Below are 20102 nucleotides of genomic sequence, written 5' to 3'. Positions count from 1 at the left end.
ATGATAGACTTAAATAATTTAACCTCTTCATCACGAAGGATGATTGCAATTCTTACTTTAATGGCTAGAAGGTCCATTTTGTTAAATTGGGAAGAGATTAACCCACCTAAGGTATTTCATTGGTTTTCACAAACTATGGTGTGTTTGAATTTGGAGAAAATTAGAAGTGTAATTTATGACCCTTCCATTAAGTTTGAAAAAACTTGAAGGCCATTCATTCAGCATTTTCACTTGATGTAACTTGATCATTTCCAAACTTGTTTTATCTCTCTGTACTGTTGTTGGAGGGGAATGGAGTCGTCGACACTAAGGTTTTCTTCTCTTCCATTTTTAAGTTGTTAGTTTTGCCCAAGTCTTTTAGTTTAGTTGATTAATTTTGTTTTTCTTTGGGGGGATGGGGTTTGTTTTTTTTTTGGTTTTGTTTTTTTTCTTTTTCATGATTTTTTTTTCAGTTTTTTTTTGATTTGTATTATCCGTTGTCAGTTCTACATGATTGGGAGCTTTGTTAACTTACACTATTTGATTTTACAATTACTTTTCCTAAGTGTAACAATATTTCTCCTACTATTTGTATTATTGCTATGTTTTGTTTCTATACTTCGAAATAAATAAAAAGATTGAAAAAGAACAAGAAGAAGGTCATAAAATATTACTTAAACTTACAAACATCCTGTACATCCATACAGAGGCAATTTTTTTTTGTCCTGACTTTCCTTAGTTATCTTCTATATGTACTTATAAAACCTCTTTGGATTTTCTATGATTTTGGTTGCCAATATTTCCCCTAACTTCTCTTTACTTTTTAACCATCTCTCCAATTTGAATTCTATATTTTCTACACTTTTCCAGATTTTCTACTCCATTGAACTCTTAATGTATAATATATGCAAGAGTAATCAGCATGGATTCCAAAATGAATATCAGGTTTGATTAACCAAAGGGCAATAGAAACAGAGACAGCAATACTCCAATAGATATATGAGTGAATATCTAAAAAGATTTTGCATTACAGAATTGTGTCGATGGTCAGAAGATGTCAAGTCGGGAACAAGCAGCAGAATAGATGGAAAGCAGGTTACAAATTGAAAATGAAAAGTCAAGGTTAAAGTTAACTAATGTAGACTGGGAAAGGGTAGGAGTTTTTCCACAAAAATTTGCTGCTGCTCATTACTCAGCGGCACATTGCTAATGTGAGGGGCAAACTTATAATTACCCTGGGAAGACAGGTTTTCCCTTATCATAGTCAAAGTCATACTTTATTGATCCCGAGGGAAATTGGTTTTCCTTACAGTTGCACCATAAATAATTAAATAGTAATAAAATCATAAATAATTAAATAGTAATACGTAAATTATGCCAGGAAATAAGTCCAGGACTAGCCTATTGGCTCAGGGTGTCTGATCCTCCAAGGGAGGAGTTGTAAAGTTTGATGGCAACAGGCAGGAATGACTTCCTATGACGCTTAGTGTTGCATCTCGGTGGAATGAGTCTCTGGCTGAATGTACTCCTGTGCCCAACCAGGACATTATGTAGTGGATGGGCGACATTGTCCAAGATCGCATGCGACTTGGACAGCATCCTCTTTTCAGACACCACCGTCAGAGAGTCCAGTTCCATCCCCACAACATCACTGGCCTTACGAATGAATTTGTTGATTCTATTGGTGTCTGCTACCCTCAGCCTGCTGCCCCAGCACACAACAGCAAACATGATAGCACTGGCCACCACAGACTCGTAGAACATCCTCAGCATCGTCCCGCAGATGTTAAAGGACCTCAGTCTCCTCAGGAAATAGAGACGGCTATCTGTAGATAGCCTCAGTGTTCTTTGACCAGTCCAGTTTATTGTCAATTCGTATCCCCAGGTACTTGTAATCTTCCACCATGTCCACACTGACCCCCTGGATGGAAACAGGGGTCACCGGTGCCTTAGTCCTCCTCAGGTCTACCACCAGCTCTTTAGTCTTTTTCACATTAAGCTGCAGATAATTCTCATGAGCAGTTAAAACAAATTAGATTTCTATTCCTTGACGTTTAGAAGAAAGAGGAGTGATCTTAAGGTTCTGGATGGCATGAGAAGGTATGTTAAGCTGCTTCCAAGATAATTAGGGAGCATTTATTTTAAAAAGAGACAAAGGAACATCTTGCAGGAATAAATACTGTATAGCCGTATAGATGAGAATATATGGATAGATATTAATAAATGTGCAAGAAATGTGTGACAGACAAATAAACACGAACACATGGGTAGGAAAAAAAAAACCATGTAATCCTTGGAAAATATGTTAACTTGGTATAAATCCTTTGCAATTCACTTTGAATACTGCGGGCTGATCCTATCTCAATGTTGTATCAGATGGCGTCAGCATCCAACACTCCCTCGATCAGCATTTTCCAGATAGCTCACAAAAATGTCTTTTTCACTCTTTTACATCTGTTTTTCACCTTAAATGTGTTTCTGGGACTGTCAGAGACTGTGATTTGCCGTTGGGAGATCATTTAAGTGATCCAGCACTTTGCTGTCTCTGAGACGATTCCAGGAAGCGAGCGCGTACTCATACAGCCTTGATGCAAAGAAACCCCAAGACGGGTGCAAGCTGATGTTTGACTCCATTTCGCTGGTTAAAGCGTCAATTAATCGCCAATTAAAGCACTGAGGAAGATTGAGACATCGAAGCGAAAAGAGAAGGTGAGCTAGAGTTCCACACCGACCGCTTTCCTTCTGATCGCTGCCGGAGAAGGAATGTGTGAGCAGCCTATTGCTGTGTGGCTTAGTGTGGCTTGCTGTGGCAGGCAGGTAGGCCTCTCTGCCTTGTGTGGTGTCCCTCTCTTTTGATGAATGTCAGTGATATCGGGGGATGGTATCATGGTTCTGTGTTTATGGATTGGACTATTGCATTTATGGACTGTGGACTTTTTCAGACTTATGGTTTTTATGTTGTGTGCTCTTTATCACCCGTTCCTTTTCCGTTTTGTTGTGCGAGAGGAGGGTGTTTACAGGTTGATCTTCCGTTGCGTCCTGTTAGCTTTTTTTGTTGGGGGGGGAAGAGTTGTTTTATGGGGGGTGATGTCCCTGTTCCGTTTTGTGTAGGGCGAGGGGGTTAATGATTGGGATGCTATTCTTTTTTTGTGTGGGGGGGTGGGGTTTGATGTTTCCCTCTGAACAACTTTCATGTTCTTTCTTTGTTTCCTGGCTATCTGGAGAAGACAAATTTTAGAGTTGTATATGGGTACATGCTTTGATGAACCTTTGAAATCAGAGACATTTTGCAAATTATATAACCTAGCTTTACAAAAATTATACCACAAGGTCCCAGGTTTGCAAAAATTATACCACAAGGGGAGGTTATAACTCTCAAGCTGAGACTTCTTAACTACTCAAACATTTTAAAACAGCATTAGTCACGGAGTAATACACCACAGAAACAGGGACTTTGACCCATCCAGTCTGTGCTAACCTGGTCTTCTGCCTCATCCCACGTACCTGCACCCAGTCCATTGATCTCCATGCCCCACTTATCCATGTACCTGTCCTACAACTGAACCTGCATCTACCACTTCTACTGGCAACTCCTTCCACAGTCACAAGACCCTCTGATTACCTCAAACATTGGTTGGGAAAATATTTCCATTTACAGACAAGTCTCAAACAAGGGCCCACAAATCCAAGATGGTCACTAATAAATCCAGAGAGAATTCAAAAGGAACTTATTTAATCAGAGAGTGGTAGAATGTGGTATGTGATGTCAATGATGATGACTGAGGCAAACTAGTTAATGGGGTCAGGTGAACATGGGTGGTGGAGAACTAGATGATGTCATCATAAAAATGCCCACCACTATTATAAATGTAGTTCCTAATCATGTCCACCAAAATAATTAAAGGTATTCCATCACTTGTAGGTTCTTTAGAGCAAAGGTCAATCTTCGTATGCATTACCTTCTGAACTAGGTAGACACTGGTTGCCCTCTTGCTGGCAATTTCATCAACGGCAGTCCCTTCACGAACAAAGTAACTCACATCTGCAATATGCACTCCAACCTCCATGTTTCCTTTAAATAAATCATTAGAAATATTAACCAAATATACATTCTTCATAACTAATGAACATCGAAAATTTACTAAATGTATTTATAACCAATATATTTTGAATCAATGATTCAGTATTAAACGAAATAAGATTTCAAATCTTACCTAACCTAAAAACTTGCAGTGGCTTGTTTAAAACCAGCTCCTAAACATAAATCAGTACAGCACAGGAACTGATCTGTTGGCCTGTGATGTCTGTGCCAACCATGAGGTCTATTTCCCTCAGTTCCCTGCCTGTTCATGAGCCTACTTAAATGCCTCCCAAAAAAAAATCAGAGTGTCACTGATTTTCAGTCATTAATTTTGTTGTATTTTTACCACTGGATTTCCAAATCTTGAACAAGCCCTAAATGATGAAATTATCTATAGCAACAAAATCAGTAACAAAGTGCAAATATTTAAATAACTACAACAATCTGCATCATTACTATAGCTTAAATACAGTAAAACATCTCAAGTTCAAGTTTAACGGTCTTTTAATTACACACAAAAATACAGCCAAATGAAACGGCATTCATCCAAGCCCAAGGTAAAATCACAGTACCAACAGTCACACACACAGCACATATAGCAGAAAAACAGTCACAGAAAATAATATAGCCAAAGTCACTGAGTCACATGGCCTGAAGATTGATGGTACATGGGATGTTGTCCTGGAGCCATAGTTCTGCAAGAACAAGCATGCAGCAGTTGCTCATCTCTTCCTCATTGCTGGTGCAGCCACAGACAAACACAATCCAGCTTGTCTTCCACCGAGTGAATACTGGAGGGCAGCACCAATGGGAGGGACCAGTTCCTAACCCAGTACCTACTCCATCCGAACCTCTGCCCTTACCCACTCCTGGGCGGCTGCAACAAGCGTCACCACGGCATCAAGGCCTGGTCCGCACAACAGCTGAGGCTTGGCAGCTCCCCCACCATCAGTGTCACCAATGAAGCAATGAACAAGACTTGCTGTCTTCGATACCTATGCCCAACAGGGTCTTACTATCACAATAAAATTATCCAAGGTAATCATTTGCACCCTTTATTGGACTGCGCACTGCCTCTGCACAACAATGGAAGACTACAAGTCCTGGCAACAAGGTGGTATGCAACAAGTCCAGCTCCGTCACTATCCAGCGACTCACTGATGAGGTAGACCTGCAGTACCTGATGTTCCTAACATCCAGCAGTGTTTTGTGATTGATAAAAAGGCATCAAGGACAAACAATTACTGTACACCACTGGTTGGGTCGAGAGGGCACTGCGACCGAGTACACCATTACCTTACAGACTCTTAGCAATATTATCACGACCTCCACCTTACCCATTTTATCAAGAACTTTTATAAGAATGTTATCAGACAAAATTGGACACAAAAACAGCCACTTAAAGGTAATCTATTTAGGTGATAAAAATTGGATTATGAAGGAAGGATTTAAAGAGTATCTTCAGAGAAGATGAAGAAAGTGCAAAAAGTTCAGGTTTTAGAAAATTTAGGATATGTTGGGATGACAGAGGTAGTGGACAGCTAAAGCAGTTATAGTGGTGGTCAATAAGCCTGAATTTAAGCATTGCATAATTCACAGAGGGTTGCTGAAAGGGAAGATAAATGCCTAAATAACTTCAGCACAGGAATGAGTAATAAAAAATAAGGCGTAGCTAAACAAAGGGCCTGGATAGATCAACAAGTGCAAGGGATTGTGATATTGTGAGTGAGTTCTCTGTTGAATTCCAATTAACACATGGTGAAAGGTAGGATGACCGAGAGTCCTAAAAAAGTCCATGCATTAAGTATGGGTAAAGACTTCAGTCAGACATACAGTGTGGTGTGGCCATCTTGGAGCTGGTAGCAGGCAGTTATGGATATGGAGAGGTTAAAATTTGAAAAGGTGCCTCAAGAAAATGCAAAGGTACGAAATCATTCTCATTCAGCCTCACCAATGGCCAGACATCAGTGAGGCTATGTGTGGCTCTGGTCACTCAACTATAGAAAAGATATCATTAAGCTGGAAAGGGTGTTGAAAAGATTCAGAATGATATTGCTAGGGTCAAAGGGCTTGAGTTATAAGGAGACACAGAATAGGCTAGCGTTGTTTTCCCTGTAGTGTAAGAAGCTGAGGGGTGACCTTACAGAAGTAAATAAAATCAATGTGCATGGCTTAAAAAAAGAGGGGAAAATCTAAGGGAGACCTGAGGGGAGACTTTTGCACCTAGAAAGTGGTGGGTATATGGAATTTTTAAAATGATGTTTGGACGTCAATGGCATGTCAAATACTATTTGCCATTTAAACTGATCATTTTGACCAAGAATAAAATTCTAATGGTTTTGAGAATCAATACACAAAAACACACACACACACACACACACATACACACACGCACGCACAAGGAACATTATTCAAATTTGCTGCTACTTCCAATCCTGTAATATACTTTGATTTAAATATCTAAGAAAAACAGTAGGTTTCTGTTAACCAATAGGATTGCTATCAATAGCAAGTGACCAGGCTTATGGATTTTTATGGGTAGTTCAATCTTAGATCCATTAGATTTTGAGACTATTGAGCCAGCAGTGCTTTGGGTTGCTTTCCCTTGTTTCTCCATTGTCATGAATCCAATGATGGAGCATATTTAAGCAGCAGCATCATCCAATATTATTACTTGATTCCAATGGAACAGCACGAACTTCGTCAGACTTCCAAGTTCTCAGGAAAGGAAATATACCCACTGGGCTTAGAGTACGTTAGATCATCCACATAATGCAGCCCACTGCAATCAAAACTAAGAAATAGCTACTGGATGAACAGTAATTAATCCTTTAAAACTAAATGACTTAAATTTTAAAATTTAATTTTTAACTGCATGTGTTCTTTAGTATTCTAAGTTTTACAACTAATTTTAATTTCGAAAAGGATTTTTGAAAATGCATCTTGGTTGATTGGTGAACAAGGTCATCCATAAACATTCAATTTCAGTAAAAGCTTTAACAGCTTGTGAACTTGGGGATTTTTGTTTTAAAATTACCAAGCCAATGTCTATGAGTTCTCTGATAAAAGATCATTTGATAGGAAACACTACCCTTTTGCCTCAAGTAAAGAAAAGTAAGCATCTAACTAATTTTAAGATTTTGTCAAATAGCAGAAGTTTAACAGATTCAAGATTGTAAGACGTGAGGCCATTATCTATAACTACCAGCACAATATTACTAGGCAAGACACAGGGCAAGTAGTCAACAACATCAATAACTAACAGGATATCAGCTTCATGTTGTGACAAATTCTACCCTCTGACTCATTGTTGGCAATCATGCAGGAAATCAACTAACTTGTAATGACATGCAATCATAGCGGCTGGACCATTCATCATTTGTCAGCATGGAAATAGAAGTAATTTTTCTCTGAACTTGCCCAAGACAAATGGAATATTTTCCTTCATATATCATCAGACAAGAGCCAAACTACTAAACTACCTTCATTCACAATATTAACCCAGGAAAGATATGAATCAGTAACTATCTGAAACAATAACAGACTGATTATGACTTTGCTAAGGCACACCTAAAATGTCACATATCTAGGCTTACAGATGGTGACTGACCTGCTATCCATTTCTTTGATCTTATATTTTGCATTTCAGGTTAACTTCATCTAATATATTTCCTTTTTAGTTTCATTTACACATTCGCAATGCAGAATCTTCTGCGCTAATGGTGATCTCTAAAAGGCAGCTTATGCAAAATAAGCAAGGCATGCAGAGCTTTTCCCATTCTTCTTCTAGTCCTGATTTTAAAAAATATTCCATGCATCTTCAAGCAAGATCATTATAAATGTAAGTTTCCTAGAGATGGAAGGGAAAGACAAACTTTACTTCTATCAAACCAACTGAAAGCTTATTTCACTGACAAGTTACGTTAGTATTTTCATAAATAGATATTTTTAATCACTAATGCTTAGAAGAGATGAGACACTTGTTCTATTCCTGTTTTTATAACTTTGTATAATATTTCATAAAGAAATATAACAACAGATTTTCATCAAATAATTTCTAAGACAGGGGTTCCCAACCTTTTTTATGCCATGGACCCCTGCCATTAACTGAGGGGTCTGTGGACCCCAGGCTGGGAACCCCTGTTACAAGATAAAGCTAACAAAAAGAACATACCATCAGGGAGCTCACGGCAAGATAATGCATCATCCAAATCTCTTGCAGTCACTGGATCAATTGTGAATATGCATTCATTCCTGTCAAGAAAATCAAATTATAAATCTTCCTGTAGAAACTATTAATTTTCTGATGAAAACTATGTAGGAATCTCTTGGATTGCTGATTCTGTTTTGAAGTTGCAAAAGATCCCAAGATCCAATTCAGAAGACCATTACCAAACAAAATCCAATTCCAAACCACTTAAAACATTATTAAGACTACATATAAAAGAAGTGTTTAGAAGTGCATCTCAAAGACAGAAAGAGGGACAGAGGCACAGAAAGAATCAGAGAAAGTTAAAGTTAAAAGACTTGGCAGCAAAAAGCATAGTTGCCGATGCTGGAATAATTGGAACATAAAAAGCCAAGAAGTGGAGGAGTTCAGATAACATGCAAGGTTAAATAGTTGAAGACCAAGGAGCGTAGATTTACAAATATAGATCAGCATTTTAAAATTGGAACATAGTGTAACTGGGAGATAGGGATAATCAAGCAAAGTGACGATAGCTACATGAGAATGAGTCTGAGCACAGACACAGCAGAGTTTGAATGTCCTCAGATTTACGGAGAGTAAACTAAGGATAGGTATCCTGGAGAGTCCCGAGCCCTAAATAAATAGACGACTGTTAGAGAACAGGTGAGCTGAGACAACAGTCAAGTTAAGTGGCACTTTGAAAGCAGAAATTGGTAATCATGGTGATGCCGTAGTTCATCTTCAGTTAGAAATTATACCAAAGTTTGAAAAGGTTTGGAAATGAAGTTCACACCTGGGATTGAAGACACGGTCAGTAATTAGTTTGAAGAAATTCCTGCTCAATTAATATTTAACTTTGACGAAACAAAGATGGAGTTGATATATGTGAAAATGAAATGGCATTGGATGTCACAGTATACCTGGAAATTATTGGATCAGATCCTGCAGGTAAGTGCCAGCAGTTCCACTTGCAAGCGCAGTCATGGAGAGCGTTTTGATTGGTTGCATTACCGCCTGATATGAAAGCTCCAATGTAAAGGATCGAAAAAAGCTTCAGAGGGTTGTAGCCTCAGCCAGGGTGGGGCACTAAACTCCCCACCATTGAGGACATCTTCCTAAGGAAGCAGCATCTATCACTGAGTATCCTAACCATCCAGGGCATGCCCTCTTCTCATTACTACCATCAGGGAGGAGATGCAGGAAACTGAAGACACACTCAACATTTTAGAAACAGCTTCCTCCCCTCTGCTACTAGATTTCTGAGTGATTTATTAACACCTGATTTGGCAGATTTTTCACAATTGTCTTCCGCTGAAGCACAAAGTAGCAGAAATTCTCCAGCACTGGCACTGATCATTGCCTATATAATACACTCAGTGATCATTTTATTAGGTACCTCCTGTACCTAATAAAGTGGCCATTGAGTGTGTGCTCATGGTTTTCTACTCCTGTAGCCTATTCATTCAAGGTTTGACGTGTTGTGCAGAGATGATGATCTACAGACCACTGTTGCAACGTGTGATTATTTGACTTACTATCGCCTTCCTGTCAACCTGAACCAGTTTGGCCATTTTACTCTGTCCTCTGTCATTAACAAGGCATTTTTGCCCACAGAACTGCCATTAATAGGATGTTGTTTTCAATTTTTTCACCATTCTCTGTAAACTCCATACCTCCATCCACTGTAAACTGTTGTGCATAAAAATCCCAGGAGATCAGTAATTGCTTACATCGTCATATCACCCCATCTAGCACGAACAATTATTCCACAAAGTCACTTAGATCACAATTCTTCCCCATTCTGATGTTTGGTCTGAGCAACAACTGGCCCACTTGACAATGTTGGCATGTTTTTATGCATTGAGTTACTGTGACATGATAGGCCAATTAGATACTTGCCAGTGTGCTGATGTACCTAACAAGTGGCCACTGAGGGTAATCGGTATAGGATGTTTCCATTTGTTTAAAAGCACAGTAAGTAAGAACAAAGGTTGCGAAAGAATTTGGTTACAACCACATTACACATTTTGTGACTGAATTTTGGTTAAATGATTTTAAACAAACATTCTGAGACGAGGGCCAGTGGTTTGCAAGGTTTTGAGCAGGAGGGGTGGCTTCTAAATTTGTTTACTGAGGAGGATGGTTAGTATAGATTTAAAAGGAGAACAGTGCCTGAGGAAAGGTAACCTTTAACAATGTCAGCAAATATGGGCCGCAGTTTAATATAGTTAAGAGAAAGGGAGCAGGAGGTAGATTTTGTAGTTATGGTAAGCTCAAAGGGAGGACAGGAGAGAAATGAGAGAAATCTATAATTTCAGTTTTAGGCAAATTACAAGTCCTCCGGAACCGATTTATAATCTTGTGATTCTGCACTCTGTCGATGTTTTACTTTATGCTTCCTCACTGCACTGTTGTAATGAATTGAACATTACAGGAAGAAAGCAGGATGAGGTCCTACAAGCTGAATTTAGGGAGCTAGGAGATAAATTAAAGAGTAGGACCTCAAAGGTAATCATTTCGGGATTATTACCAGTTCCACATGCTAGCCAGAGTTGGAATGGTAGGATAGCTAGAATGAATATGTGGCTTGAGCAGTGGTGCAGGAGGGTGGGTTTCAAATTCTTGGGGCATTGGAACCACTTCTGGGGGAGTTGGGACCAGTACCGTCGGACGGTCTACATCTGGGCAGAGCAGGGATCAGTCCTAGGGACACACATAAAAGTTGCTGGTGAACGCAGCAGGCCAGGCAGCATCTATAGGAATAGGTACAGTCGACGTTTTAGGTCAAGACCCTTCGTCCCGACTGCTGCGTTCACCAGCAACTTTTATGTATGTTGCTTTAAATTCCAGCATCTACAGATTTCCTTGTGTTCAGTCCTAGGGAGATTGTTTGCTAGTGCTGTTGGGGAGGCTTTAAACTAATATGGCAGGGGGATGGGAACCCACCCAGAAAAGAAGAGGGAAGCGATGCGGAGACCAAAGCTAGAGTTAGTGAAGTAAAAAGTAAGAGTAGAGTACATAAAAGTAAAAAGTAAAAAGCAAAAATCACATTGGTCACTAGGTTCTAAAAGGACAATGAGTATAAGGGCACTTTATCTAAATGCCCATAATATTAAAAACAAGGTTAGTGAACTTGTGGTACCAAGGCATGTGATTTAGCGGCCATTACAGAAATCCGGTTGCAAAGTGGAGATGCCTGGGAATTAAATATCCAAGGGTATCAGCTAATACGGAAAGACAGGCAGGAAGGCAGAGGAGGTGGAGTGGTACTCTTGATTAGGGATGAGATCAGGGTGATTGTGAGAGACGATATAAGATCTACAGAGCAGAATGTTGAGTCCATCTGGATAGAGATTAAGAACAGTAAAGGGAAAAAAATCACTGGTGAGTGTTGTCTGTGGGCCACCTAATAAAAATATTGCAGTGGCAGAGGCGATTAACCAAGAAATAACTGAGGCTTGTAAGAACGGAACAGCAGTTGTCATGGGGGATTTTAACTTCCACATAGATTGGGTGAATCAGGTTGGTCAAGGAAGTCTTGAGGAGGACTTCATAGAATGCATCCTTGAGCAGCGTGTTAGTGAACCTACAAGAGAAAATGCTGTCTTAGATCTAGTCCTGTGTAATGACACAGGTAAGATTAACGATCTTGTAGTCAGGGATCCTCTTGGAAAGAGAAATCATGGTATGACTGAATTTCGCATTCGGATGGAGGATGAAATAGTTAGATCTAAAACTAGTGTATTATGCTTGAACAAGGGAGACTACAACAGGATGAGTGAGGAATTGGCTAATGTGGATGGGGAGCACAGGCTACTTGGTAGGACAGTTGAGGAACAGTGGAATACCTTCAAAGAGATTTTTCACAGTGCTCAACAAAAGTATATTCCAGTCAAAAGTAAGGACATTAAGTGTGGGGAGAGCCAGCCTTAGATAACTAAGGAAATATACTATAGTATCAAATTAAAAGCTCGTGTACAAAGTTCGCAAAGAGTAGTGGGAGACTGGAGCAGTGGGAAAACTTTAAAAAGCAACAGAAAACAACTAAACAAGAAATAAGGAAAGTGAAGATAGAGTGCGGCAGTAAATTAGCACAAAATACAAAAACATTGCAAAAATTTTTATAAATATATAAAGCAGAAGAGGATGGCTAAAGTCAATGTAGGTCCCGTGGAAGACGAGAAGGGGAAATTGCTATTGAGTGATAAGGAAATGGCTGAGGCATTGAACGACTATTTTCTGTCGGTCTTCACGGTGCAGGACACGTCTAATATGCCGAAGAGGATGTTATGGACGAAGTGGGAGGTGGGGACCTCGATAAAATCACTGTCACTAAAGATGAGCAAACTGGAGGGCCTGAAGATAGATAAGTCCCCTGGTCCTGATGGGATGCATCCCAGGGTGCGTAGGTTATAGTAGACACGTTGGTAATCATTTATCAAAACTCTCTAGACTCTGGCTAGGTCCCAGTAGACTGGAAGACAGCAAATGTCACACCAATTTTTAAAAAGGATGGAGGCAAAAGACAGGCAACTATAGGCCTGTTAGCTTAACATCTGTAGTACTGAAAATGCTTGAAGCTGTCATTAAGGAAGAAATAGCGAAGCATTTAGAAAGGTGTGGTTCCATTAGACAGACACAGCATGGATTCAGAAAGGGCAGGTCCTGTTTGATAAACTCACTGGAGTTCTTTGAGGACATAGTGAGTGCAGTGGATAGGTGGAACAAGTGGATGTCGTATACTTGGATTTCCAGAAGGCGTTCGATAAGGTGCCGTACAAGTGACTTATAAATGCATGGAGTCGGAGGAAGTGTATTGGCATGGATATCCGATTGGTTAACCGACAGAAGGCAGAGAGTTGGTATAAATGGGTGTTTCTCCGGTTGGCAGTCTGTGGTAAGTGGGGTGCCGCAGGGTTCGGTGCTGGGCCCACAGCTGTTTACCATTTACATTGATGATTTGAAGAGGGGACTGAGTGTAGCATAGTAAAATTCGCTGATGACACTAAACTGAGTGGAAAAGCAAATTGTACAGAGGATGTGGAGAGTCTGCAGAGGGATGTAGATAGGTTAAGTGAGTGGGCCAAGGTCTGGCAGATGGAATACGACGTTGATAAATGTGAGATCATGCACTTTGGAAGGAATAATAGAAGAGCACATTATTATTTAAATGGTGAAAGACTGCAGCATACTGTTGTACAGAGGGGCTAGGGAGTGCTTGTGCAAGAATCGCAAAAAGTTGGCTTGCAGGTACAACAGGTTATTAAGAAGGCAAATGGAATGTTGGCCTTCATTGCTAGAGGGATTAAATTCAAGAGCAGGGAGGTCATGCTGCAACTATACAGGGTACTGGTGAGACCGCACCTGGAGTACTGTGTGCAGTTCTGGTCTCCATACTTGAGGAAGGATATACTGGCTTTGGAGGCAGTGCAGAGGAGGTTCACTAGGTTGATTCCAGGGATGAAGGAGTTAACCTATGAGGAGAGATTGAGTTGCCTGGGACTATACTCTCTGGAGTTCAGAAGAATAAGAAGGGATCTTATAGAAACATACAAAATTTTGAAAGGGATAGATAAGATAAAAGTATGAAAGTTGTTTCCATTGGTAGGTGAGACTAGAGCTAGGGGACATTGCCTCAAGATTCAGGGGAGGAGATTTAGGACGGAGATATATATGTTTTTCACTGAACCTTGATACATGTAACAATAATAAGCAAATATACCAAATAAATTTCTTTCAAGGATGCCCAAACATCTCTAACAGAATGCATAATTCTAAGCATAGATTAGCTAACTAAATACAAAGTTAAAATTTATTCTGAACAGACATTCACCGTAAATCTTTACGGTCTCTAAGTTCTTCACTTGGGATCGTCCATGGTCGAGATTTTGGTAGACATTCCAGAACTTCAGCAGGGAAATCCGAGAAATCCACATCATATTCTATAAGGATGCCTTCAGTTTCAGGTTCAATTTCACCAGCTTGCCCCAGACTTCTGGTCAAACGCCTATTACAGAGAAACATAATACAACTCAATTTGTGAAAAACTTTGACATTTTATATGTTATTTCCAAGCCATTTTTAATCCTTAACAGATTTGCCACTAAGACCTGCCAAACTGATTTTAAATTCTGTCTAAAGACTAAATATTATATTTTATGAATATATCAAATAATACAGTGCCAATTAGATTTAATAACATTGACTGCAAAAACAAAAAATACACATTGAATGTTTTGCAGTTAAGTTGAGCACTGAACCACTGCAACAAATAGCAGGATCTCAAGGGAAGTAAGATGGAGAAATTCAGAAAGGGATTAAAGGTTAAGGCAAGAAAACCAAATATGGAGCTCATGTTCCACAACAATTACAGGGTACAGATGAAGGGTCTTGGTGCAAAATGTCAACTATTTATTCCATTGATGCTGACTGACTTGCTAAGTTCCTCCAGCACTTTGTGTGTGTTGCTCAGGATTCCTAGAATCTGCAGAATCTCTTGTGTTTATAATTATAGGTGCTATTTACTCTTTTTTAAAGCCACTTATACAAAGCCATGATTGGAAAAATTGCCTTTGAAAGCTAGAGAGGTGGATATAGGCAAAGCCAAACAGGGTTCAACATGAGGGTACAAATTTTAGATATGCTATATTGGTGAATCACAACACTTTGTAGATCAATAAACAGACAAAGATTTTGATTTGACTAATTAAATAATTTTGAATAGAAAAATGAATACCAGCAGTAATAAGTATTTTGTTCACACATATCAATAAGGAAAGGATAACAATTTGGTCTGATCTATGTATTCAGTTTTTGAAGCACTTTGCTAACATACAGTAACTTATAGTGAGGCGGACTGCCCAGCACTGATCTACACACAGAATTCATACATGCAATCTTTGAAGACTGCTTAAATTGGGCAAACAATTTCACAGACTAGGCAAGCATCAGCACACTCAACAGCCTCACTTCCAGCTGATAATCACAACTTCTCTATCACATTCCTATGTGGTTGCATTCAATCCCACCAGAAGAACTCATCTATAATGAATACAGGAAAATGAGAAGCAGGCTTTGATTGGTCTATATTATTAACTTTAGACACCATGACTACTCATGGAATTAGACTACCACAAGTGAGGAATCCTATTGCTGGTTACCAACCCTTAGCAGATGAGTTAATGCTCCAACATATTGAATATCATTTGGAAGAAGCACTGTAGAGAAATAGAGTGGAGGACTTCAAAATCTGTCACCAAATGTAGCTTAATTGCATTGTCACTCATTGAGGTGGCAAAATTTCTGATGGGCTTAGTTGTCAGAGTCTCTGTCTTGCCATTTATAGACAGTGATGGTCCATATCACTGTACTGACACAAACGGATCTGCCTATGATAGTAACAATAGAGGACAGCATCCCAAGAGATGGGGCCTAGTTTTTACAAGAAGAAATTCTACATTGCACTGTGCATTACTGCCACTCCGACAAAGAGGGCAAATTTTAAAAAGATCCACAACTTAAAATTTGAGTAAAATGCAACACCATCACAAAAACAAGCAAACCTGTGGCTTGCATAAAAACACTGCTATTACTATCGAATCAGGGGACCACCTTTGGTTTACTGATAAGTGTAGAGGTGCCAGATAGAATAATTAAGAATTTACTGGTTGATTATTGAGATAAAAAGAGTTTATCTCCAATGAAAGTAGAAGAGGATGGACTTGCTGGGATTTGGAGAAATGATATAACTAAAATGTAAGGTTCTGAGGAACATGAGAGTGTAGACGGTGGATGGTGAGAGGGGATTTCTCTTCTCTACACGCTCTAGATCTAGTCTAAGAGACACTAAAGACTGCTAGGAGGAATTTCTTCAGCTAAAGAGTTCTTAATCTGTGGAATTTTTCTTGCACAGAAAGTTATGGATATTTTGCTAATCAAGGTCAAGTCTAAGACTGATAGATATGTAAACCTAAAGGAAGCAAGAAATAGAGAGTCAGGCAGGAAAAGCAAAGATGATCAGCCACGATCTTTTTTAATGGCAGAGCCACATGGTCTTCCCCGACTTTGTTTTTTTTTGTCCTTGCTGGAAAATATAAATATAAGCATCAAAAAAATAATAAGATGCCAAACTATCAAGGCCAAAGCAGAAGACTATATCTCAAAATTACAGCAGAGACCTGCAGCCTTGCCATACCAAGATTGTGGAGCATTAAACATCTGAAAGGAGAGAAGGAAGTTCTTTGGACATTCCTATCATTGGTGATGGCAGAAATAGAAATTAGTGTAATCGACTGAAGTAATTATAACCGCCTTCCTTCAGAAATACTAAATGGGTGATTATTTTGCTTCCCCCTAAGGTCCGAACCATCAGGGAAGCCAATCTTTTATCAATTCAATTCACTCCAAATAATTCAGGTAAAAACATTGTGCGCTGATGATTAAAGATACATGGCTAGATCACACTCCATTAAAGATTTAGTCTGAAGACCGATGTTGCCACACTCAAGCCAAATGTTCCATTCCAGTACTGATATAGCACTGCTATTGTATCAGTAAAGTGAAACATATGTCCTATTCACTAAATTCAGAAAATACTGTCCACCTTCAATCATCAGCAAAATGATGGAAGATGTTTCTAAATCACACTACCCACCAAAAATCTACTTACCAATGAACTCTTCTGGTTCACAAGTACAACTAATCTAAGACTTCACTATAGTCTTTGTCCAAACATAGACAAAAGAACCACTTTCCTGAAAGAATACAATACTCCATGATATTCAAAGCAGCCTTTGGCTATGTGTGACATCAACATGCCCTTGGAAAGACAAATACCACAGAGCAGTATGGAAGAAGGGCATTTGGCCCATTCAGCCCATACCAGGGCCAATCTACCCACTCCCATTCCTACACCCTCTCTGCATAGTCCTACAACCTAATTTTTTCAAGTACATACACAGCTCCCTTCTGAATGCTACAATTGAATGTGCTTCTTCTACATTCTCAGACAGTGTATTCTTAACCATAAGCACCTACTGTTGGTCAAAAAATCATATTCAATCTCTCGGTTCTATTGCTTATCACCTTCATGCTCCAGCTTCCATCAAGAAAACCGCTGTCAAAGATGATGGCAGTAGAGTTATGGGAACTCTGTTGTCTCTAAGTTTCCTTTCAAATCACAGGCCATATTAATCTATACATAAATTATGATTTCTTTGTCTTCACTGGGCTAAAAGACTGAAATTCCCAACCTACTGTGGAGCTAACCACTTTAGGTCTGTAGATTTTCAAGGCAGCAGTTCACAGCTACTTCTTATGCATTCCGTTATTGTTCTACCTTGTACTACTTTAATGCACTGTTGTTATGAATTGATCTGCATGAACAGCATGCAAGACAAGATTTTCACTGTACTTCAGTAAGAGTGATGACAATAAACCAACTCACTGAGGCAAAAATATTTATCAAGGTATTACCCTGTGGTCTAATCCTCTAAATCATATTGTGTCAAGGTTGTCCTATAATTCCGGTGGCACAGTGAACTTTAATATAAAAACATTAATGAAATATCTTGTTGATGCATGTATTTGCAACACTGTACAATTACATCTAGAAACATAGAAAACCTACAGCATAAAACATGCCCTTCGGCCCACAAAGTTGTGCCGAACATGTCCCTACACTAGAAATTACTAGGGTTATCCATAGTATTTCTCCAAGCTCCATATACCTATCCAAAAGTCTCTTAAAGGACCCTATCGTATCCGCCTCCACCACCGTTGCCAGAAGCTCATTCCATGCACTCACCACTCTCTGCGTAAAATACTTACCTCTGACATCTCCTCTGTATCTACTCCCCAGCACCTTAAACCTGTGTCCCCTTGTGGCAGCCATTTCAGCGCTGGGAAAAAGCCTCTGACTATCTACACAATCAATGCCTCTCATCATCTTATACATCTCTATCAGATCATCTCTCATCCTCCGTCGCTCCAAGTAGAAAAGGCCGAGTTCACTCAACCTGTTCTCATAAGGCATGCTCCCCAATCCAGGCAACATCTTTGTAGATCTCCTCTGCACTTTTTCTACGGTTTCCACATCCTTCCTGTCGTGAGGTGAACAGAACTGAGCACAGTACTCTAAGTGGGGTCTGACCAGGGTCCTATATAGATGCAACATTACCTCTCGGCTCCTAAATTCAATTCCAAGGTTGATGAAAGCTAATACACCATATGCCTTCTTAACCACAGAGTCAACCTGCGCAGCTGCTTTGAGCGTCCTATGGACTCCGACCCCAAGATCCCTCTGATCCTCCACACTGCCAAGAGTCTAACCTATATTCTGCCATCAAATTTGATCTACCAAAATGAACCACCTCACAATTATCTGGGTTGAACTCCATCTGCCACTTCTCAGCCCAGTTTTGCATCCTATCAATGTCCCATTGCAACCTCTGACACTATCTACAACACCCCCAACCTTTGTGTCGTTAGCAAACTTACTAACCCATCCCTCCACTTCCTCATGCAGGTCAGTCATAAAAATTACAAAGAGTAAGGGTCCCAAAACGGATCCCTGAGGCACACCACTGGTCACTGACCTCCATGCAGAATATGACCCATCTGCAACCACATCTTTGCCTTCTGTGGGCAAGCCAGTTCTGGATCCACAAAGCAATTTCCCCTTGGATCCCATGCCTCCTTACTTTCTCAATAAGTCTTGCATGGGGTACCTTATCAAATGCCTTGCCGAAATCCATACACACTACATCTACTGCTCCTCCTTCATCAATGTGTTTAGTCACATCCTCAAAAATTCAATTAGGCTCGTAAGGCACGACCTGCCCTTGACAAAGCCATGCTGACTATTCCTAATCATATTATACCTCTCCAAATGTTCATACATCCTGCCTCTCAGGATCTTCTCTATCAAATTACCAACCACTGAGGTAAGACTCACAGGTCTATAATTTCCTGGGCTATCTCTACTCCCTTTCTTGAATACAGGAACAACATCCGCAACCCTCCAATCATCCGGAACCTCTCCCATCCCCATTGATGATGCAAAGATCATTGTCAGAGGCTCAGCAATCTCCTCCCTCACCTCCCACAGTAGCCACAGTAGCCTGGCGACTTATCCAACTTGATGCTTTCCAAAAGCTCCAGCACATCCTCTTTCTTAATATCTACATGCTCAAGCTTTACAGTCTGCTGCAAGTCATCACTACGATCACCAAGATCCTTTGCCATAGTGAATACTGAAGTAAAGTATTCATTAAGTACCTCTGCTATTTCCTCCAGTTCCATACACACTTTCCCACTGCCACAATTGATAGGTCCTATTCTTTCACGTCTTACCCTCTTGCTCTTCACATACTAGTATGAGGGGTGATTGATAAGTTCGTGGCCTAAGGTAGAAGGCTGCAATTTTAGAAAACCTAGCACATTTATTTTTCCTACATTTACACACTTAGTCCAGTGGTCGTGGAGCATACGGATCCCTTCTTTGTAGAAGTGATCCACAGCATGGGTGATTGATAAGTTTGTGGCCTAAGGTAGAAGGAGATGAGTTATTAACTTCAAACTTTCTGCATTATCACTCCAAGAGCTGAACTGCACGTGCATGTAACGAGAGCATCTTGGACCTCCAGGTGGTTCAGAGCAGGGGTGATTGATAAGTTCATGGCCTACAGTAGAAGGAGATGAGCTATACAGCTCTCGTTACATGCACATGCAGTTCAACTCTTTGAGTGAAAATGCAGAAAGTTTGAAGTTTCTCCTCAGCTCCTTCTACTTTAGGCCACAAACTTATCAATCATCCCTGCTGTGGACCACTTCTGGAGGTCCAAGACGCCGACT

General features: G+C 39.9%; 1 protein-coding gene across 1 annotated transcript in view; it reads right to left on the bottom strand.

The window, feature by feature from the left end:
• Positions 1-20102, bottom strand: part of dis3l2 (DIS3 like 3'-5' exoribonuclease 2) — a 349434-nt gene that overhangs the window by 219862 nt on the left and 109470 nt on the right. Inside the window, exons 9-11 of the mRNA XM_063045713.1 lie at positions 14083-14256; positions 8235-8314; positions 3939-4051 (exon numbers count right to left, since the gene is read on the bottom strand). Coding sequence (XP_062901783.1) covers positions 3939-4051; positions 8235-8314; positions 14083-14256 — 367 coding nt within the window. The remainder of the gene's footprint in view (positions 1-3938; positions 4052-8234; positions 8315-14082; positions 14257-20102) is intronic.

This window comes from Mobula hypostoma, chromosome 4 (genome assembly GCF_963921235.1).
Source record: "Mobula hypostoma chromosome 4, sMobHyp1.1, whole genome shotgun sequence".
NCBI classification, from domain to species: Eukaryota; Metazoa; Chordata; class Chondrichthyes; order Myliobatiformes; family Myliobatidae; genus Mobula; species Mobula hypostoma.
This window is presented reverse-complemented; position numbering and strand designations above follow the sequence as displayed.